This window comes from Maylandia zebra, linkage group LG13 (genome assembly GCF_041146795.1).
Source record: "Maylandia zebra isolate NMK-2024a linkage group LG13, Mzebra_GT3a, whole genome shotgun sequence".
Taxonomy (NCBI): domain Eukaryota; kingdom Metazoa; phylum Chordata; class Actinopteri; order Cichliformes; family Cichlidae; genus Maylandia; species Maylandia zebra.
Genome location: NC_135179.1, coordinates 19,804,118 through 19,827,466, shown reverse-complemented (window position 1 = coordinate 19,827,466; position 23,349 = coordinate 19,804,118). Strand labels below are relative to the sequence as shown.

At 39.5% G+C, this 23,349-nt stretch overlaps 2 protein-coding genes and 1 long non-coding RNA gene across 4 annotated transcripts in view; 2 read left to right on the top strand and 1 right to left on the bottom strand.

The window, feature by feature from the left end:
- Window positions 1-332: 332 nt before the first annotated feature.
- The window catches only part of mcph1 (microcephalin 1), a 38,359-nt gene continuing 15,342 nt past the window's right edge, over window positions 333-23,349 (bottom strand). The window contains exons 14-15 of one of the 2 annotated variants that reach the window (XM_004555928.3): window positions 865-1,102; window positions 333-770 (exon numbers count right to left, since the gene is read on the bottom strand). In XM_004555928.3, coding sequence (XP_004555985.3) covers window positions 718-770; window positions 865-1,102 — 291 coding nt within the window. In that variant the 3' untranslated portion in view covers window positions 333-717. Of the gene's footprint in view, window positions 771-864; window positions 1,103-4,437; window positions 4,841-23,349 lie in introns of those variants that run through there. The other variant, XM_076891720.1, reaches the window with a different exon arrangement.
- LOC105941015 (uncharacterized) lies at window positions 8,371-8,816 on the top strand. Its single transcript, XR_001167658.4, has 2 exons — window positions 8,371-8,527; window positions 8,615-8,816. It is a non-coding gene; the product is annotated as an uncharacterized LOC105941015 (long non-coding RNA).
- Window positions 10,854-22,727, top strand: angpt2a (angiopoietin 2a). The gene is made up of 9 exons (XM_004555927.3): window positions 10,854-11,367; window positions 14,550-14,705; window positions 15,589-15,710; window positions 15,818-16,056; window positions 16,456-16,583; window positions 17,650-17,751; window positions 18,379-18,545; window positions 19,665-19,795; window positions 21,604-22,727. The coding sequence occupies exons 1-9, from the start codon at window positions 11,101-11,103 to the stop codon at window positions 21,774-21,776; spliced, it is 1,485 nt and encodes a 494-aa protein (XP_004555984.1). The 5' UTR covers window positions 10,854-11,100; the 3' UTR covers window positions 21,777-22,727.

The following is a 23,349-nucleotide window of genomic DNA, read 5'->3' as shown; positions in this document are numbered from 1 at the left end:
CACCTGTATTTATGTAAAAGTGTTTATTTCCCTGTCTGCTGTGGAAAGATGATAAGTGTCAGAGTCCAAGCTGTGAAACATCAGGCTTGTCATCTGTCATCCAGTGCCCCTGCTGAGTAAACTCCAATCACACTTCTTCAGTTCACTGCTGAGTTTTGACCAAGACCAAGCTGTTACACTCGTGGAGTAATCATTTCATTACACTACAACAAATCAATAATACATAAGATGACAAAGAAGCAAAGAAAAAGAAGTTATTTTTATCGTACATTTTGATCCAGGAGTTCAGGAAACAAGGTCCAAAATCAATTTTTTGTAAATAAAGTATTTATTCAAAAGAGATATTGCAAAAAAATTTATAATCACACAAAATTTACTTTCTAATTACAATGTCAAACTGGCTCATTAAGGATTTTTAAACTCACATTGTCTTATTTTGTTCCTTTTTACACAGTAGTGCTTGCTACTTTAACCCAGGACAGTAAATAAGTTAGGGTTTCACAGTAACTGAGATTATTTCTTATTCAACAGTGCCAAAGGGTTAACAAAAAATCTATGAACACAAAAAAAGATAAGAAATCTGACCAAGATGAATACTGCATGGAAGAAATGAGGTAAACTATACAATCGCACACCATCACACATTCAATTGTTAAAACTACACTTCATGCTCCGAAAAACAGGAAAAAGAGAGAAAATAAGAAAAGTCAGTGGAGGTCACTCCAGCTCATAGTTATCGTATGACAGCTGCTTCAGATGTGTGATACTGTCTGAAATAAAACCACACAAAACGAGACAAAGTTAATAGGGACATGCTATTATAGTGGCATGATAAATCACAGAACTGAACAGAATATGTCTCACCCAACACCCACTGCTCGGACAGGATCCTGCTTCCCTCTGGCCTCCTGCCGCTGTATTTCCCTATGCAGATTCCCGCCTGCCGCACAGTTTTGCAGACTGTCCCTCCACAGAGCTCAATCAGCTCCACCAGGCTCTGCGTGGGCGGCTGCGAGTGCTGAGACACAAACATGGCAGGCTGACCTTGGAACAGGTCCTGCTGGTGCTCCCCAGCAGACAGGTGCCTCTGGAGACGACAGATCTGTGAAGAAAACGGACATTCAAATGCTGCACGGGTGCATTGTTTTTACTATGTTTTCCTGTTTCAGAAAATAAGCTTGAGACCTTTATACCAGCCACTTAGTTGCGTACACCTGAGCAGCTCTTCAAGATCAAGATAAAAAAATTATATCTCAGCGTCACAAATAAGGAATAAAGGTGATTAAAGCAACTTTAAAGACAGCACGGTGAATTTTTTGCAGGCAACCAAATTTAGGCTTTATAGAAAAGGTTGTGAAAAAAAGAAAATATCCAGTGTGTTGCAGTTCTCTTTGTGAAAATACTTTGTTCACGCCAGAACAAATGGCAAGACTGCTTCACTTGGGCTTTAGCATAACTGAACGCAAAACATATCAGAACTTGAAGTAGATGAGCTACGGCAGCATTAGACTACACCAGGTGACACCTCTATCAGCTAAGAAGAAGAAACTGAGGCTACAATACACACAAGCTCACCTAAATTGGACAATAGATGATTGGGGAAAAAAACTTGCTTAATGAGTTTTGGATTTATTTGACTACATTCAGATGGTAGGGGCAGAATTCAGTATAAATATCATGAAAACACGGAATCTGCCTTGAATCAACAGTTCAGTCTGTTGCGATGTGCGGGGAATATTTTATGCTTGCAGCCATACCACCGTGAGCATGCCTAATCTCATCTGATCTGCAGGAGTTCTCTACTCACCTCTGTCCACTCCCCAGGTATTTATGTACTACTGCTGCATGTCATTAAATTTGTCTTCTCATTTCCATAATGCATGTTCTCCACCAAACAGTAGCAGTAGAGAGCTGCGCCTCCCTGAGCCTGTTTCCGAAATGACCTGTCCTGAACTGAATATTATCTTTACCCATTCTGGCCCCCTTAGTATGAAGTGAGTATTATTTAAAGGCCACAGCCTACCCAAGCGTTGTTGCTGACCATGCCCGTCCCTTTACGATCACTGTGTACCTATCCTCTGATAGCTGCTTCTGGCAGGATATAGCAGCATGTCACAAAGTTCAAATCATCTCAAACTGCTTACTTGAACATGACAGGGAGATCACCAGATCTCAGTCCAACAGGACACCTTTGGGATGTGGAGCAGTGGGAGATTTGCATCATGGATGTGCTGCTGAGAAATCTGCAGCAAGTGATGTGATGCTATCGAGTTAATATGGACCAAAATCCCTGAGGAATGTTTCCAACACCTTGTTGAATTGGTGCCATGAAGTATTAACGCAATTCTGAAGGCAAAAGGTCTTCCAACTCATTAATAGTAAGACGTAACCTATGACGTGCCAGTGAGTATATGAAGTTAGTGCCAGCAGCTTATTGGCATACCTCAGCACAAAAGCTGGAAACAAGACTTAGAAGCTATTCTGGCTCTTTAACAGCAAATCCAGAGTTCATTAAAATGTTTTGCACAAAAACAGAAGTGTAAAAGTTACAGCTCTGCATGTGTGGCAGACTTTGTTGTCTGTTTCTTGATGCTGACTCAAATAAAGAGACTCCAGGAATTAATTAGCATAGTAATGACAGTTTTTTTGTAATCCAACTTCTGACAGAGCAAAGAGCATTACTCAAAATGTCTAAAAGCTAAATTAAAGGCACTGAACCTGCCACATCAAATGTTTTCCACTTTTAACATCTCATTCATCACAACTATACATAATGACAGAGATTCCTTTGCAGAAAAACTCATTGTTAACTTAAAAGATGTGTCATCACTCTGCCTGTTAAATCTCTCTTACATGAAATAGTGGTTAACATCAGGTGCTACTAATTTGATATTTGATATATCTTTTATTAGTTATTGGGCTCAGTTCTAAATGAAAACAGGACTCTCATTAACGTCATTAGCAACACCCGTGTTTACCTATTGTTTCGTGTTATAACAGCGGTGTGGATGAAGTCTATGAGCTCTAATGGGGATTATATGACTTTACCAAACTGGATTAATAAGCACAAGCATGTTCACATCATTTTGCCCTGTGATAGCAGTAAACATGCAGGTGCTACTAGCACCATTAACCATGGATTAATTATATTCCAGTCTCACAACAGTTAATGACAGATTAAGAATGAGCCATCATGCACAGTTTCAGGGCCCTGAGGAAGAAGCAATTTATTCTTAATTCTTTTCATTATTTAGTCCTGAGATTTATCGACTGTGACGTGTCAAAATGCCATCTGCGGGGGAAAAAAGGTCTGTGAGGAAGTGAGCTGTCGGTTTAGTACAGTATAAACTGTACATGCCCACACAGTCATGAAAAGGGGACACAAGCAAAAACACCACCACAATCGCTCCACGGTGGCCAAGCAGAGACAAACACAGAATAATCATGAACTCATATTGTGTGACTTTACAAGGAATTATGAGTCAATTTAATCTCCCGATGACTGCTCACTAATCCATCAAACATTGTTAGGTTTTTTGGCACACTTCCCAGAATTCATTGTGTTCAGATTTTCAGGAAACCTTTGTCCCTTGTAGTTCTACCAAGATTTCAAATGGAAACTTGATAAATATGAGTCACAGCTTTTCTTTCTCTGATAAACATGAAAACAATTCTCTCCCTTTTAAAGATCAGTGCTGTCAACCTACACGGCACTAAAAGAGGCAAATAGAGCACTCTTCCCTGAAACCGCTTTTACATGATACTAATGTGTGCTGCCGCCGATGAATAAATTCAAGTCAAATTCAAAAATGTTATTCATCTGTGGAGCAAATTAAAGTGTCCACTTTGACCCTCAAAAATCTAATTTGCATTCATCAGAATCACAAATCTGATTCCTTCAAGCCAGTTTCAGCACTGAAGTACTGAAAATAGCCTGAAGGTGGCTGCTGGAGATAAAGCAGCAGTTTGGCTGGGAGGCACACACCCTCACGGCCTAAACCAACGCACAATCACTGCAGCATATGAGACCAATTTAGACAGCAACAGCAGACATTTGCAACCCACAGCTAAATGCTAAACCTCACTCAAATACAGTTTATTGCAGTAGAAAATTGATAAATTCTGATCAAACTCTGATACATCCAAGTAACTCTAATCGGATTAGAATCACATAAACTCAGGTAAGAACAAGTTGAACTACAATCCCAACCTCTGTGCCTTGTTTCATTTTTTTAAGCTCACCTTGTTCTCAGACTTATTTGAGTCTTTGCCTGACTGAAGCTGTGATTTTCTTGGAGGGTCTTTCTTTTCAAGTTTGGTAACTGATGCTCTAAATTCTCACGACAGTTCTGTACAGTACGCAGCAGGGTTCAGCTGATAAACTGAAGGGGCAAACGGCTCTATACCAAGTCAAATACCTGCAAAAAACAGACTTCAAGGCTTTAAGTCTTTATTCACAAAATCAGACACTGTTGAGGAAAGAGTTCAGGAAATAGCATCACATTAAATTTAACCCTCATTAAAGATTAAAAGACTTTATCTGAGCTATAATATGGGAGGAAAAACAGAAGCACACATACAAGAAGAAGTTTGTCTATCAATTATTTCGCCTGCCATTTATGACGAATGACAATCACGGTGACAATGTAGGAGCAAATAAGCAAATAAGTCCCCAGTCAAAGGCTTAGATTGGTCCATGATCATTGGTCATGAAGGAAAATGTGTATTCCCCATACTGTGGGCAAAAACATCCTTGTTATTGCTCTGGTCTCTAGAATATTGGTGAGGTTGCGTGGAAGTGACAGACTTCTCTACAAACACTGTCCAGCTGTTGTCGGAGCTGTAGAGAAACAGTGAAAAGTGTGACACAAGCGAGAAACAGAGACCATCTACCCTCAAAGTAGTTGCAGATAGATTTATCATAACTCACAATTCTGTTTGTATCTTATTAATGTCGAACATTAATACCAATTTTTAAGGGTAGAGACGAGCTAAAGCCCACTGCATCAGTATCAGCATATATGCTAAAACCTTTTTTTAATTTAACATAATGTGGAAAAAAATGCTTGAGTTAATTGATAAACAGTGCAATCGCATATGAAATGTAATCAATAAACGTAACCCATGAAAGTCCAAAATCTTTTTTAAATTTAGCCAATCTCACTTTCTAGGTCTGGTTCTCCGACACGTCGAGATCCTCTATTGGTGTGGTTGTTGTTTTTATATTAATGCCTAGAACTTTTGTTCTGCCCCCCTGAATTTGTGCGTTTGTGATGCACGTTGGATCTGTTCCAGTGTATTAAAAGATAATCCTTGACTTTCATTTTTGGGAAGTTGATAAAGTCCCGTGAATTGAGTCTGACATAAAGAGAAGCTGTGCTGTCTAGAGGTGCAGGAGGCAACCTTGAAGGGGAAATAAGGTCAAGTTAAATCAGGTAAGGTTTTTGATTTGTGCTTCTGACTCCAGTGAAACAAAGCAGACAATGATGAGGAGTTTCTACAGTAAGCTACGACTAACCAGATCCCCCCTTTTTCACATATATTCATACAACACTTTATTCTATGGACTTGAATTGTTTTATATAGCTCACATTCAAACACGTTCAAACTAATAAGCATGCATTTGGGCTGTGGAAGCAAGAACCTTTTTCACCCCAACAAAATGGTACTGATGCCAAAAATGTACAAAATTGTAACACAATGGATGAGCTGCATTTTATTACCTTTTATTTATTCAAATTTTACATTTTTTTTTGTAAAGTGAGAATCCCTCACCCTCACCCTCACCTTCACTACAGAGTCCTCTCCCCACTCTCCTGCCTCCCTCGCTTCCCCCCCTTCCTGACACCATGACACCCCCCTCCTCCAATCCCTCTCTCAGCAGCAAGACATCTCCCCCCCTCCCCTCCTCCCAAACATCTCCCAGTGTCACAGTGGATCAGGTCAGGAGGCAACTGAGGAAGCTTCGCCCCAGAAAGGCAGCAGGCCCAGACAAGGTGTGTCCTAGGATGCTTAAGGCGTGTGCTGCTGAACTTGGGGAGCCGCTACAACGAGTCTTCAACCTCAGTCTGCGACTGGGGAGAGTGCCCGCCCTATGGAAGACATCCTGCATCGTCCCGGTCCCCAAAAAGAACCGGCCCAATGAGCTGAATGACTTCCGACCGGTGGCACTGACGTCACATCTTATGAAGACTCTAGAGCGGCTCTTCCTCAACCTCCTCCGACCACAGGTACAACATGCCCAGGACCCACTACAGTTTGCATACAAGGTGGGTGTCGGAGTGGAGGATGCCATCCTGTACCTCCTACACAGAGCCCACTCACACCTGGATGGGGGAAAAGGCACGGTCAGGATCCTGTTTCTTGACTTTTCCAGTGCCTTTAATACTATCCGGCCCTGTATGCTTCAGGAAAAACTGAACAGGATGCAGGTGGACCCCTGCCTGGTGGCTTGGATCTCCGACTACCTCACCGACAGACCACAGTACGTCAGGATGAAGGACATCACGTCTGACACAGTGGTCAGCAGCACAGGAGCACCACAGGGAACTGTGCTGTCCCCTCTTCTCTTCACCCTGTACACCTCTGACTTCTGCTACAACTCTGAATTATGCCATATTCAGAAGTTTGCAGACGACACAGCCATCATGGGGTGTATCTGGGATGATCAAGAAGAGGAGTACAGAAGTCTGGTGAGGAACTTTGTCGCATGGAGTCACACAAACCACCTGCAACTCAACACCTCAAAGACTAAGGAACTGGTTGTGGACTTCGGGAGGTCCAGAGAAGGTCCACTGCCAGTTCAGATAGAGGGGGAGGAGGTGGAGGTGGTCAACAAGTACAAGTACCTCGGGCTGTGGGTGGACAATAAACTGGACTGGTCATGCAACACAGAGCACCTGTATAAAAAAGCCCAAAGCCAACTGTACTTCCTCAGGAGGCTGAGGTCTTTTAACATCTGCAGGAAGCTCCTGAGGATGTTTTACCAGTCGGTGGTTGCTGGAGTACTTTTCTATGCTGTGGTGTGCTGGGGGAGCAGCACAGCAAAGAGGGACTCATCCAGGCTGGAGAAACTGATCAGGAGGGCTAGCTCTGTGGTCGGCATGAAGCTGGACACTCTGGTGACAGTGGCAGAGAAAAGGACATTAAAGAAACTGCTGGACATTATGAACAATGCTGGGCATCCTCTGCACACGGCCATAAACAACCAGAAGAGTCTGTTCAGTGACAGGTTGCTTCTCCCCAAGACAAGAACTAACAGACTTAAAAACTCCTTTGTCCCACACGCCATCAAACTGTTTAACTCCTCTCTGGAGGGGAGAGGGAGGGGAAACAGGAGGACAAAGGAGGGGGGAACAACTAAGCTGTAGTGCCTCTGCACCTCACTGTACAATACCTTGTGCAATACTTTTTGTAAATAGTCAACAGTGCAATAGACTCAATACTTGAAATGTGCAATTCACTTGTATTTTTATTTTTTTATTCCTATTTATTCTATTTATCCCCTTTGTATATTTTATTTATATTTGTCTCTGTATTTATATATGTGTGTGTGTGTGTGTGTGTGTGTGTGTGTGTGTATATATATATATATAACAGTTCTGTAACTGTAACTTTGGTCGTTGCTGTGCTTTTTTTGGAAGTCGAATTTCCCAGAGGAACCCACCCGAGGGATTAATAAAGTTCTATCTTATCTTATCTTATCTTATCCAGAGAGGGCAGTGGAGGCAAACAGACAGCATGAGCAGCGCTGTAACCAGGATGAATAAATTAGCATCCTTGTATAATCAAACACTTTGTGTTCTCGACAGCTCAGCAGACTTTACATATGTTAACAGCATAAGGAAGCTGTATAAATGGAGCAGTAATAAATTCAATTAATGAATGGTCCCTGGACTGGATGTATGTTTAACTGAATCACTGTTGATGTTCCTGCCCTTCCCTTAGTTTTCAATGACGGTAAAATAAACTGAAATACTGAAAGTGATGCAGATCAATCTACTGCGTGGGTGATTCAGCCTGAACACCTGAAAAAGTCAATATTTTTGCAATGACTGCATGTCCTTCCTCTTTGGTAATGTGCTTAAAATGTGTAACATTTCCTTTATACCATAACTATTACATCAGGCTACTTCCTACAATTCTGTTTTGGTATTTGTACTGTCCCATGAAAAGGTTTGTGAACGTCGAGTGCTCATAAATGTGGTCTGAACGTCATCTAAACAAATCAAACTGGATCAAATTGTCATGGTCTGGGTCTGATGACCCAGAGCTCATGTATTTCTTGTATATGTTTTTCCATATGTTATGGTGGTTTTCTCTCCCTTTTTGTCCTTTCTCCCTGGGTGCTCCCGGATGTTTTGGGGTCGCTGAGGGGACTGCGATCCGGAAGTGTTCCCGCACTGGGGACTGCCGCACCTGCCGCCCATTAGCCCTCACCAGCTGCAGCTGATGGCTTCATGAGGGGCGCTTTATTTAAGAAGGTGGCGGAGCCCCAGTCGGCGCGGGATTATACTAAGTCGAACCTGTTAAGTACCTCCGTAGATTAGTGTGTTGTGATCGGCTTCGCTACTAAAGGCTGCCTGCTGAGCTGTGTGTGTTTTTGTGTCACCAGGAGTCGGGAGTCAGGAACGTCGTCACGAGGGGAAATCACAGAGTGGAATCGGGTTTTTGGAGTTGTCACCTTTTCACTGCTATGGACACGTGCACTGTGTGGGATTCTTGGAGGAATCGCCACAGGAGTCACAGTGCTTGAATTGTATATAGTTGTCGTTTCTGTCCACTCGCCATAAATAAATCCACTGTCCTTCACTTGAGTCTCGCGTTTGGGCCCTACTTTCTCTACAACTCCACGGTCTGCCGTCGCAGCCCGTGACACAAATAAATATTTAACAGCTGTACTATTCATGTAAATCTACAATTATCAATCTGCTCTTCTCAAGAAATATTGGCTGGTATGCACCATGCCTCAATTGCAACATCTTTGACAAAACCATATGAGAAGCATTACAGTGATGCTCAACGATGGCAAACATCTACAAAAGCATTTTGAAAGACCAATGTATTCATCGCTCCACAAGTTTTCACAAGAAAATGTAAGGGGAGAGCTACATGACCTGCTGCTTTGTAGAGGCTGGATGGTGCAATGAGAAAATGACCCAGAGGTTGAAAACAATGAGAAGCAGTGTTTAGGAAAATTGAACTGAGATGTTGTCGAATGAGCAACTCAGTGAAATTAAATGTTCAAGCAAATCATCCCAGAAATAATGATGACCTAAAACAGTCTTGTAGGAGTGATGGTTCAACATTCCTCCTACTTGTGGTGCAGGAAACATTTGATGGAGGCTGCTGCAGCTAAAGGAGGTTCTGAGTTACTGAACTAGTTTACCTTGTTTTTTCAGCCTGCACTTTGAGTCCAGTGTGTTATATAAAACATTAAAATTGTGCATGTTCGTGTGTTGTAAGTTTAGTCCGATTCAGTTTTTTGTCATTTTGACATCGAGAAGACCCCTCTAGGTGCCACTAAAATGTGATTAGACTACACATCATACATGTGGTTAGTTTTCTGATGTCACAGAGCCCTTCATTTTTTTTTACTGACTACAACAACTTTGTCATGTCAAGATAGTGCTCCAATTGGACAAAAAGACCCCACAGTATGCACTCTGTGTGTTGCAGAATAGTTATTATAAAAATAAATGGATGCACGTGCTTGTATCATTACATGCTGCTGGAAGCCAGTTCCCTAATTTTCTATCAAACGTAACCATTAGTTTTCACAATAATGTTTTGCTCTCTGCTGCAAAACATTATTTAAGCCACAGAAAAACAAATCACTAATGCATGCATTTTAGGCGTGTTGTTCACCACAGTTTCTGGAAATATTCCATTACTCCTAATTACTATCAGAACATCCTGGAAAATCACAACACCTTTTAGAAGGCTTCAAAAACATTCAGTCTGTAAAATAAATAAATGAGAATAAATAAATAAATTAAAAAAAATTGCACTTTGCTGTGTGTAAGAGTGTGGGACCATGTTTTGTTGGGCTATTTTGGGCTTGTGTAAACAACAATGGGCTAGGCTACAGAAAACACCCACAACTTGCTGAGATTAAAACTCCCAACCTAACAGAAAAACCTGCTTTGTAAAAATGGATTCTTTTTTGTAAGAAGGAAAAAACAATGAGCTTTCCTGTGACTTTTTTGGTCTTCAAGGGTAAAAGCATCTAATGCTTCATTATACTTGTGAATCATGGTTCTGCTAATGTCATTTAAACTCTGAAGTAGATGCAAATGAAAAAAACCCATCTTGTTTTTCTAATTGGAGGTCATAAAACGGCCACTCTGAACCACTGGGAAATAATAAATGACATGAAATGAAAATCTATTTAGAGTTTTAAGAAATTTTGAGCTTATCAAATAAACCAATTTTATTAAAAAAAAAAAAAGAGGACAGTGTATTTAATGTAGGTGCTGCTTATATGTACAAAACAGGAAATGGTTAATAATAAAGTTGAAATGGACACTTCTTCCTTTGAATCTCCCATTCAGGGCGCTTGCTGTAAACCGGGAAACATTTTTCAATGAATGGGATGGACGCTGCTACTATCAAAGAGTGTGCTGAAGGTGGACAGCTGCATCCTGAGTAGTTGTTCAACTAAAGCAAAAAAAACATGTGGGTATTGTGGAGGATATAGTAGAAGATGTGTAGTTTGTGCATCTGCTCCTGTGTGTTGCTCAGCGAGCGTGTACTGAAAGGAATCTCCACTTCAGTGCTCTTCACACTGACTGGCCAAAGGCAAGGGGGTGTGGTTTAAACTCACAGTTTAAAGCACTATAGCAAGTGGTCAGGGGTCTAATGAAAGGCGAGCACATGCAGTCTGGCACCATCAACCTTAGGACACACTACCTCTCATTCCTGATGGCTTCTTCTCCTCCTACCACTGAGAGGTAATAAAAGGAACCTGCAGAAACTCAAGAGAGCTGTTTACACTTGGATGCTGCTGGAAGAAGATATCTAATCAGATAGAGATAAGATTAAAGAAACCTTGAAAATCCAAGGGGGTTTATTTGTAAGTTTAACATAACTCGATCTACAATGAAGATGCTGAATGTGGACCTACTAGTTTTAAGCTTGTGCCTTGGTCTGGGAACTGGATTCAGTGCTGCTGAGAAAACACAATATCAAATCCAAAATGGCCCTTGCAGCTATACGTTTCTGCTGCCTGAGCAGGATAACTGCCAAACTCAGTATAACAACTACAACTATCCTGTCCAGAAGGACGGACCTACGGACAACGAGTCAATTCAGAGGCTGGAACAACTGGAGATCAGCATGGAGAACAACACGCAGTGGCTGCTTAAGGTAAAATTGTGTCACACCCTTGACATCAGTGAAAGAAATTTAAACGCAGTGGTTAAACTGTATCGCAGTAAGTTAAGAGTAATGACAGAAAGCCTCCGTAGGTACCAAAAACTGCAATGATGTGAAAGAGGACAAAATGTGGTGAAGAGCTGAAGGAGTCACCACAGGGGTGTCAAAGTGGAGATACTTTCATGCCGATCTTTTGTCCCAACGTGGGCAAAGACTAGTAAATTATTCTCTCACCATATTGCCTCTACACTTACGTGCAAGTATCAAATATACTTTTATGGGTGGAACAGATGATTATGTGAAACTTGCACATTTCACGTGGTGAATGGCTCATTGTGTCGGACCACTAGCTCTCTGATATGAGAAAGTTTTGACCAAATTAAAACAAGAACAGTTTTTTCTCTCTCACTGTGTAGTTACATAGAAGCAGTTAAAAGAAATCACAGCACCAACAACCACATATTCAACAAAAAAGAAAGAACAAAACAAAACTTGTTTTTGTAAGACTGAAAGACTCTTCTGAAAGCTCTCCCACGTCCTTAAGTTGGATAAGTGGTTGGGAAAATGGATGGATGAATGGATGAAAGGCTCTTTGAGAATCTATTTTGATTTAATGACATTTGAAATTGACACAAAAAAATGTGCTCAGTGTCTGTGAGACACCTTTATTCAACCCGGACTGACAAAGACTTGCAGGCGCAGGTGTCCACACGAGTGGATGCACACTTTCCTTTCAGTTTACTGAGCCATTACATGTTCAAGCAAAAGAAGCGAGATGTTTCTTTTCCTGGGCCTTTTCTGAGTGTGATTAATGATCAGAACGAAACAAGACGAGCCAGAAACACAAAAAGCATCTCACAGTTTGATGACACGACCCCCGTCTCGTAACATAAAACAAACCCTGATCCGTTACATGGCGCTATACTCACACAAAGACTCAAGCGCTGCCTCAGAAATCACAGCCTGTTCACAATACAAACGAACATTTATCCAAAGCCACGTCTAATGTACTGATCGCCCAGATATTTCTTACAGACTAAAGAAGATTGCTAATTAAGTATGTGGCACTAAAAATGTGGTTTTACTTGGAGCAGCGCACTTCATCTGTTTCACATCAGTCTCTGCGCACAGAAGACGACTCCCTTATCTTCATCTGTTACATGTCTGCCTCAAATTAACACTTTAGGGAGAAGAACTCACAACTCAGGTGTGAAAAAGCTGCACTATGTCATATTAAGTATTAAGGCATATACTAATATACAAAACAAACCAATGTATTTCTTAATTCTGCCATAATGAATAACTGAAAACTCACAGCAGTTGATGACACTGAAGTGTCATTTGGAAACTGTGCTGACTGTGACAATGACTTTGCTACCCAATAGCTGTAGGGAGACTTTTTAGTAATTTTAAGCAGAAATTTGTTGTGTGTATTAAAAGTGAGGTGAACACCGTCATCGCAAATAAAGTAAGAGAGACATATTTGTTCAACATCAGAACAGCAAAAGATACTCAGGCTCATCTAATCCAGCAGGTGAGAGCGTGTTCAGGCACAGCTTTCCAGAGCGCTCAAACTCTATTTTAACTCTTCATTAAAAGCTCCACTGAGAAAAATGTATGTCATGTAACCCTAAAAAACAATAAGCAGCTAAGGTGAATTGAAATATTGCCTGCTTCATGTTTGAATGAATGCCTCACAGCCCTGCCTCACTGAGGTTATAAATCTCATCATCACCTCCATCCATCAATGGTTTGGTGGATGGATGGAAGAGATTAGACGAAAAGAAAATAATCTGAAAAAACAAGCAATTCCATCTATGCAGAGGACTTCACAGCAGTCAAATAAGCATACTGGGGGTCTTTAAATAAAGTTGCACATTAGAAAAGAAAAAGTTGCAAATCAGTAGGTTTGTTGTGCTTTATTATTAGAGTGTACTCATTTCATTAATGAAAGTACTATTCATGCCGCACCAACTGATGACAGCTGGAGAAAAAATGTCTGTCACATGACTGAGGAACACAGTCATTGCCTCACTGATGCCTCTGAGGCACACAGAGTAAACAACTGATTAGATCATTGACTATCAATGGGACATCCTGCCAACAATTCAAATGACACCCTTCCACATATCTGCGTGAATCCGAGAACATAAACAAACTAGACAGCAAGAGAGGAAGACAAACAAAATCAGCACTAATTGCAGCCTTTGGTTGTTTTAGCATAAGTATTAGTAGTCAAATAAAATGTCTGCCGTTGCATTTCTGACTGATGAATAAATAACAACAGTGATTATGCAAACTAAGAGGAGATAACATCGATAGTCGACTGACGCTGGTTTCCAGTTGCACACAAGTTGCACACTGTCATGAAGGATGTAACTTCTCACTCAGCACTTCCATCCTGTTTACGAGTCGTGTGACCTGATTGCCACTCAGGAACACCATGCAGGAAATAACTTAATGATTAGTCTGGGTCTAAATCTGGCAATACAGTAAGGTAGACGAGAACAAATCCCTAAATCATTAAGAAGTTTGACACGGGCAAGGTTACGTAATGTTTGACACTGAAACGAGACAGGTTTTCAGTGAAAAGGTCTCATGATGGGCAACCTTTGTAAATTTCTATCCCTGTGGTCCCATCTTAAAAATCAATCTTGGTGCATGTTTTCACTGTATTATCGTCCTATTTCCGACATTTACATTATCATCCACATTACTAATGAAATACACAGAGCACTTACATTTATTAGGGTTACAGATTATAAAAAATATATATTATCAGAGTCCATACAGTTTTAGGGAGGCAGGTGTAATGGCTCACATATTCACAAAACAAGCGTCAGGTTAGCGCCCGTTAAATCCCAGAAGGAGACACAAATCCCTTTGGGGGTTGCGTTAGGAAGGGAGCTGCCTGCTGTGGTGACCTCTTGTGAATAAGCGAGTACCTGAAAGTAGCTTTAGCTCATGAGAAACATTTTATTTAACTCCTGATTTCTTGCTTGTCCACAACCAATGAGAAACAGAATCTCTGTGTCCCATACTAATGTCAATATGTAGACCTCTGTATTACCCCTAATACACAGGATTATATACAACAAAATGACCAGGTGATGAAGAGAATCGGTAGCTCACAAAAACTGTCTAAACCTAATTATCATCGTTCTCTTTTGCAGCTTGAGAGCTACATACAAGACAGCATGAAGCAGGACATGATCCAAATCCAACAGACTGCTGTACACAACCACACCGCTACAATGATTGAAATCGGGACAAACCTGCTAAGTCAAACTGCTGAGCAAACAAGGAAACTGACCAATGTGGAGGCACAGGTGAAACTGCACATTTTGTTTATTCCTCAAAAGCAGAAATAACAGCCTACTCAGTGAAACGCTGCAATAAATATTATCATTTGCAAGTGTTAAAAAAAATTAAGCAGAGAGAAAAACAGGCATGATGGCGTCAGTTTATTATTGTGGCTACACGTCAATGACCTTATGTGAGCCAACTGTACAGCATTTCCTGTTATTAGCACACTTGTATTCCCAGAGAAAGGGTCTATCAGTTTGTCACAATCAGACATCCGTCTGTTCAAAGACATCAACAGCTCCATTGGAGACACACAGCTAGGATCCATGTAAACAAGCTGCTTTTTGCTGAGTTCAGTTCCTCCGAACTGGGAAATTGGTGGCAAGGTCCCCAACCCCATGTGCAGTTCAATACGTAGGTTTGTGAAAATACGTGGATTCTCAGTTTCCCCTTGTTCAGGTATGTCTGCTGTATTGGAACTTGGCTGTTCTTTCCTGTCATGTTTTTTTCCATTTTAAAATGGTTATTTGTTCACAGGCGCAAACCCAGTTTAACTTGATCAACGTGACGAAATACAAAGATTCATGTCCAGATTGGCTCTTGACTGATATCTCTGACTCTTATTAAATTTAGGACTTATTTACATGTTTAAAGGTTTTTATTTCCAGGAAATTGGCTGTTGTATTAAACCTGAAAGCACAATAATATTTAATTTCATTATATCCAAAGTAAAAGAGTGTTTCATTTGGGTCCATCCAATTCTTAGGATATTGGCAACCAATTGACATAAAGACAGTACAAAACATTTACAGCACAATCTCAAGTCTCAAGTCTACAGAATCAATGGATGACCTATAATGAGATATGGCTAAGACACTGTGCTTCATTTCGTTCTTTTAATTTTAGGTTATTCATCATACAACTCGGATTGAGCGCCAGCTTCTTGAAAACTCTTTGTCAACCAACAAATTGGAAAAGCAACTAATTGTCCAAACAAACGACATCAACAAACTGAATGACAAGAACAGGTGAGGAAAGCAAACAAAATGGGAAAAATTTTAAATTTTCAAATTCACTAGCAGCAGTATTTAGGCAATGAAGAAGCTACCTGCTGAACCTGCATGCTTCTCCTCAGTTTTCTAGAGAAGAAAGTAAAAGAGATGGAGGAGCAGAGGCAGGTGGAGATGAAGACGCTTCAAGAAGAAAAGGAGCAGCTCCAGACTCTGATACTGAAGCAGACGGCTATCATCGGTGAGCTGGAGCAGCAACTGCTCAAAGTCTCAACCAACAACACAGCCCTGCAGTATCAGCAGCAGGAGCTACTGGACACTGTGAACAACCTCATTTCTAACATCGCTTCTGGCACCGCTCAAGGTGAGGCAGCCCCTCATCAGGCCATTGTAACCTCTTTTAAAATGAAAGATCAAGTAGGGGGTCTTTTAAGTAGCATTTATGTCAGCCTACATTTGCTAAGGGGTCCGACCGTAGACCTTACATGTAGGCTGAGACAGCTTGACGTAAAAGTAAAAGTCGAGACCAATAGCATTAAATCAGTTAAGATGAAGCTACAAGCTGTTGCTATTTCGTTTGATTTTATACTACCTAGGCTAGCTGTTTCCCATCAGCTTAAGTCTTTTAAACTTTACGTTTTGAGACTAAAGAAACATGCAGAACTTTTATCATAATCCAAACATATTAGCTTAGCACAACCTGACAGCTAAATGCTATACAGCTGTGAGTTGTTTAAAATGAAAAAGTTAATTTCTTCTACAGGTCCTAAAACTGTCATGATGCGGGACACACCTACTACATTCATGGACTGTGCTGCCGTCTACAAATCAGGAAATACCAACAGTGGTGTCTACACGCTAACATTACCCAACAGTACAATGGAGGTTAAGGTAAAGTAGGCCTGACTGACTGTTTTCAGCTGGTTTTATGCTACATTATCATGCTACAGTCATACTAGAAAAAACAGTGGTTGGTGGGTATGGGACAAACAAAATGACTGCAACCATGCCCATTAAACTTGTTCCCTTTGAAAAGGTTGCTTTGAAGATGAGGGCAAAATCTGCAAACACTCGCAATCAATGTGTCTTTAAAACAACTTTGGAGCCTCAAGATTGCGGTAAAACAGAAATAAGACAAAGACGGTCTGCTATTACTTTGTGACTGAACAGCAAGTTGATGATTATATGCAATCTGTGACAATACGGCAGTTAACAGTGAAAAATCCACAAAACTCTTAAATTTGGTGCCATCTACGTACACAGCAAAAGCAATAAAAAGCAATTCAAGTAGACTGGAAACAGAAATTATTTCAACCAGTTGAGTCCCCTGTTGCAGATTAATTGTGCTCATTGATGCAGACTGATTGAAATATGTTGGCAATCCATACACATTTATAAATTAAGCAGCAATTATTTGCAAACCTTCGCTAATCTGTTGGAGAGTGAAGTCAGTCCCAATTGGACCATGACTGTTTGGACACAAGTTGCCTTCCTAGTGACAAGGATGTTGCCATCCTATTTTTTTCTCTCGTGTGACTGAGCCATAAATGGGTAAGGCACACTTTTTTAGATCATTAAAAATCACTCACTCGTACGTCACACATGTATCAGTGCCAGCACATACTGAAAATCTTCAAAATGTACATAAACATTCACACAGGCATGATCTGACCTATCAGTTAATAAAACAGAGCATGCTGCTTTAGGAGAAATTCAGTTTTGTCTTTTAAAAAGGGCAGCGAGGTTAGCTTAAAACGTTCATTGACTTTTATCAGCAACGCGCATGCTTGAGCTACAACTGTGATCTCCTTAGATACTTTTTAAAACTTCTGACTGCACTTCTGAAACCTACAACACATTTATTTTATCTAGGTCAAAATATAAATAAGTATGCACTGTTTACAGAGGATTATATTTGAATAAATTTTCACTCCTCTTTTTTTCATTGTGTCTGTAGGCTTTCTGTGACATGGAGACAGAAGGAGGTGGCTGGACTGTTATACAAAAACGCTTTGACGGCCGTGTTGACTTTCACCGTACGTGGCAAGAGTACAAAAAGGTAAAAGCTTCGAGGAAGAAATTCTTCCCTTAAAAATAATATTACCCAGGTTACGGCCTCCATTCCAAATCAAACAGCCCAACAGTGGTCAGATTTGGTTTGGGCCATTGACTATATTTTAAGGAGCTGGAGATTGTCTCCTCTGAGGTAATTCAAAGAAGGAACAAACCGTAACCACTAACACAGAGAAGCAATGCCCATCTTCTGCTCAGGAAAATAATAGTAGCATTTACCCCCTCACATTTTAGAAAGAGGCTATACATATTTTTCGCTCTTTGTCATTAAGTATCATATTCAATTCCACTGTTATTACAGCCAATGCCCCTGAAATTGTACAACGACAAGTAGGATACAACTGGGCTGACACTATGAATGCAAGCGTAGTTAAAACTGACATGGTTTTTTCATTAACTTCTTATTGTAAAAGTGAATATTTGTGATTTTTTCTTAAATTGGATTTTGTAAACAGATTAAATATTTTATATTCAGAGGAAAAATAACTTTTAATGTTATAGTCAAAAATGTAGCACATTCTGATCTCCCATTGGTGTACTCCTTGTTAAACTGAAAAGCAATGACTGCAGGACATTCACACAGTTTTATAACTTTTCTTTTGTGTACTTTCAGGGATTCGGAGAACCTTCTGGAGAATTCTGGTTAGGAAATGAATTTGTCTCCAGACTGTCAAATCAACAGTCCTACAAATTAAGGATCCAGCTGAGTGACTGGGAAGGAAACTCTGGATTCTCACAATATGACCAATTTTCTCTTGACAATGAAGCACAAAATTACAAGTATGTTGAAATAAATCTATCAGGCCCCAAGTGGCAAGTAATTAATATTTTGTTAAATTTCATGCTTTGAGCAGCAAAATGTTTTTGCTCGTGCAGCTCAAGTTATTAAGGACAAAAAAGCCCATCAGCAAGTTATACACTGTTACGAAAGCACTTTTGAAGACTGCTATCCTTAACACATACTAAAAACTGCTGCTAATTTTGAGCCAAGATAACATGACATAATTAAAGCATAGTCTGGAAACTCAATGAAATTAAATATGTAAATATAGAGAAGCTAGTAGCCTCAAAACAAGCTATATTCTCAACATAATGCAGCAGAGTGCAATCTCCAACACGTGAACATCAAGTTGAATCTGCATTAGAAAAGTATGGGTGTAATATTTTAAAATGTTTTCAGCTACTCTGGATGCAAACTTTTAGATCATCACAAGTATGCGTCCTTTACCTTACTGACAAACACAAGACTACTGAGTTGATTGACCTCATCACTCATCACTATCATTTATACAATTTTAACTGCTGAACAACAACTACTATTTGGACCCACTCTAGAAATGTCCCTGGATAGTGTTTCATGCTGTATAACACTATATACTTCCTGATCCTGATGTACTGGCATCAGCCCAAAGAAAACGTACTAAAGCTCTTCAGTACATGAAAAATAGGAAATACATTAAAAGCCTCAGTTTTTCAGACATTCTTTCCTGACAATAAGACAACCTCCAAACATGTTTTTGCTTTCCAATCAAAGCTGACTTCTATACCTGAAGCTTAATTTGACAATCAGAGCTTGAAATGTCCCATTTCAACACAGCTTTATTGAGGTCTCCACTCTACTCTAATTTGGTGTTGAGATCTTTTTTGCTCAGCGATGCCGGATAACTAAAAAGAAAACGGACAAATAGCATTACAAAAAAACTTCACTGTCATAAAATAAAAGTAGTTTTTTAAAAAATATTTGCTAGACACAAGTATCAACAAAATTAAATAGCGCTGGCTTCTGTTCTTCTGCTGTTAGGCCGAAGAAGTACATAAGTGAGGTTGAGCAATGCCTTTTGAGGAACAGAAATTACAGACTTCCTCTTCTTCCTTCATTTTCCCTTTTCCATTTTACAGGATACACCTTAAAGGCTACAGCGGAACGGCAGGCAAAATAAGCAGCATTGGGCAGCCAGGAAGTGAATTCAGTACAAAGGATGCAGACCATGACAAATGTGTTTGCAAATGTTCACAACTGACAACAGGAGGTAGGAACACACTACTGTAAATATCATGCCTTAGCTTGGAAAATTAAAAAATAAAAACGTGTCAATCAGTAATGGACATTTTCTGGAACAAATTCCCATCCATACAAAATCTTGGCACTTGCCCCAAAAATCTTTAAGGCCAATTTAAGGGCAGCCATCCTTTTGTAGTCGTGTCAAAGAGCACAATTAGCTCAGACTTAATCACTGATCAACTCATCGGGGAATTCAGTCTCTACAATGGCTCACATTAATAGCCTGGGAACAGAGCTTTTCCCTCTCTCTACTGATGGCTTAAAGGTCCTCGTCCATTCCCCGTAAAGTAACTCAGCTGCCAGAAGTTTGCCTCCTTCAGTACTGGGGTTTGCCAAGTGAACATGAAAACACACAAACCCTTACCCTATCCTTTTTTTCCCATGAGGGGTCTCTCACAGGGGACTCCTTTGAGCACATTATACACAATTGTAACAGAGGAGCACTGGTCCAGCAAAAAGAGAAAAGTGGGATCTGTCATTACGAGCATGAAATTGAAATAAACAAAAATGCTAATGAATGCAATAAATCTGGATCTAAACGGGGCTAAATGCACTTCTCACTATAATGTCTTTCAAAACAACACACAAAAATAACAAGTTTTTTAACCCTTTATCAGCCAAGTATTCTACAGCCTGTCAGGTCTTATTTTGTAATTTTGGCTGTATTTTGTAAATTACAAAATACTTCTTATCTTTCAGGAACCATATAAATTTTCTCTCTAGTGCAGAAATAGTTGAGGAGTTTTGCTAATGTGAAGCACACATGGTAAAACCTAGGTGGAGCTTATTTTTCTGCCGGTGCTCAGACAGCAGTACCTTGTGAATGCTTTGTGCTACCTTGATACACCAAATATCGCAAAAGCACGTCTTCACTTCATTCTGAAACCATTTGAATTTTGACTCTATCACAAATGATAATGGACGTATGGTTACTTAAATAGCATAAAATGGATCGTCTGTCAGGCCGAGGGTTAAAAAACCCCCATTAATAATCTGTCTGAAAGTTCTTCTGTATGTGTGCTGCTGAGTATGAGAGTAAGTGCTGTGGGTAGTTCAAGGATTTTCAGATGAGTGGGTGAGGAGCGCCATAAACACAAAAAACCTTAACTTTAAAATGGGTTTAAAATTTAAAAATGAGGCCCGGCCAAAATGTTCTAACTTCCACAAAAAGTAATCACTCTAAAAACCCGAAGTGGTTTCCATAAAGACATTGGGTCCGCTTTCTTTACTTAATTCTGGGGTTTTTGTTTTGTTTTTTGTTTCTCTCTGGTTTCCCAAATGGATGAGCAGTTCTTGAGAAACCTGGCATCTACCTTTTCCGGACAGTCACTTTTTAAACACGCACAGTCAGACACACATTTGATTTGACTGACCGTATCCTTATATAGCTGCCCTCTTCTTAAAACAGTAACTTTATGACTGCCTGCCTGCCACAGGTTTAGAGGAAATCTATGAACTTTAGCTAGAAAAATAACCTGCTTACACTTTCCCCAAATGGGCACTACGCTAGTTTCACAAGGCCATTTGCTCCTTCGGACTGGCTTCTGAGAAATCTGACAAATTTCCTCAAGCAATACTACTTTACAGGGTACATTAATGACCCCCCACCCCCAATGTAGGCAGCTCAAGCCTACATTAGACATAACTGTCCTTACAATCTGTTGTTTTGTATAATGGATCTAAACAAGCAGATTAGTTGTAATGTGTCTAAACACAAACTTACCACCTCTAAAAAAAGTACACAACAGTTAAATTAATAATGTTTTTCTATTGTAGGCTGGTGGTTTGATGCCTGTGGTCCGTCCAACTTGAATGGGATGTATTACCAAAAGGGCCAAAACGCCAATCGCTTCAATGGAATCAAATGGTACTACTGGAAAGGCTCAGGCTACTCACTAAAGACCACTACAATGATGATCAGGCCAGCAGACTTCTCGGGTTCCCTTTGAACAGTCAGATTAAAGAAAATGGGAACAACAAGACCAAAAATAAAAATTCTCAAGGGATCCAAAACACTTTGTGCGTATATTTTTATACACCTTTGTGCATCTTTCTGTGGTAGATTTTGAAATATGGAGAGTCACAGCAATACACATAGCTGTAGTATTTACAGTTATTTGAATAGTAATTAAAATGAGTTATATTAAAATATATTAAAATATCGGTCAGGCTCTATTCAGCTAGCTTATCAGATTCATTTAATTTCTTTGAATCACTTTAACAGTTGAACTATTTTTTAAAAACAGCTGCCAATGTCATTGTATAATAGAGACGATGGTACAAAATGCTGATAAACATCTGGTGAAAGTTTTTTTTTGCATTGTCAACATTTTTCAAAATGTAAATGTTAATGTAAAAATACCACAAAATGTTTCTCTTATGATAACAATGTTTTGCTATAGAGATTATATGTACATTTGTTGTTTAATTTATAAGTAGATTTTAAGGTTGGTTTTAAACTTTATCATATAAGAAAGGAGATTTCTTATTGCTAGTTATTAATTTTATTGCACATGAAGGGAAATTAATTATTTTAATATAATTCTACAGTACTGGGAATGTTTTTTAATCTGCATTTTTATGTAATGGTTCTTTTGAAGCTACAACAAACTACAACAAAGAAAAATTGGACACCAGTTAACACTGGCTTTAGGAGACTAGGACATGTAATGCTTGAGTAGCTGTTATAAACCTGATATTGAATGTTAAAAATCAACCACAAGGCAGAGAGGTTGATTCTGCATTGTAGTGGGTGACATAATAGTTAAGCATAAGTCATGTGACAAAGAATAAACAGCCTTGTGGATGCTGATCTGCCATACAGCTAAAGTGTTGTTTAAGATCTTTCAAATCTTTCTGTCATTTTATCTTTTCCACAATACACAATAAATTCTACATGCTACAAACTTGTGATTTTATTGTTGCCATTATTAGATTCAGCTGCACATTTCGGATTTAAAGCCTCAAAGGACCAATGCATGTTTAGCTACTGATGGTAATCTAGAATGAGAAAAGCCATTGAAAGATGTCGAGCAACAAACTTGACTGCAAGACGACAGTTGAGTAATGTAATAAGTAATGTATAAAAACATCAGGGAAATGACGCAATCGAGAACAGAGTAGATTTTCCAGTGTTTGCCGTCGTAAAATTTCATACAAAAATAAACCAAAAAACTATTTAAATCCATTTTTGGATGTTTGTCTAGAATTTTTCAAACTGTAAGAAATATAAAAAAGTGACTTAAGCCTAGTTTTCACGTGCTGCATTATATATAGATAAACTGATTCAGTTTGTAATGATATTTCAAGAGATATTAGACTGATGCAAACCTCCTCTTATTCTAGTAAAGAGTAGTCTTGATCATTTGATTTACACCACTTTATTGCTGGCCTAATGCAGAGACTGTAGAGGGATAGTTAAGAGTAGATCCATCACGGCTACAAAGATTTGAATTGGTATAAAAATGGCACCTGGCTACATGCTTTTGGAATAAAATAAATAAAAAATAACAAAAGAGAACC

Coding starts and splice junctions, on each gene's coding strand:
- angpt2a (XM_004555927.3), top strand. CDS start 11,101: ATGAAGATGCTGAATGTGGACCTACTAGTTTTAAGCTTGTGCCTTGGT. Junction 11,368..14,549: donor ACACGCAGTGGCTGCTTAAG/GTAAAATTGTGT, acceptor TCTCTTTTGCAG/CTTGAGAGCTACATACAAGA. Junction 19,796..21,603: donor TTCACAACTGACAACAGGAG/GTAGGAACACAC, acceptor TTTCTATTGTAG/GCTGGTGGTTTGATGCCTGT.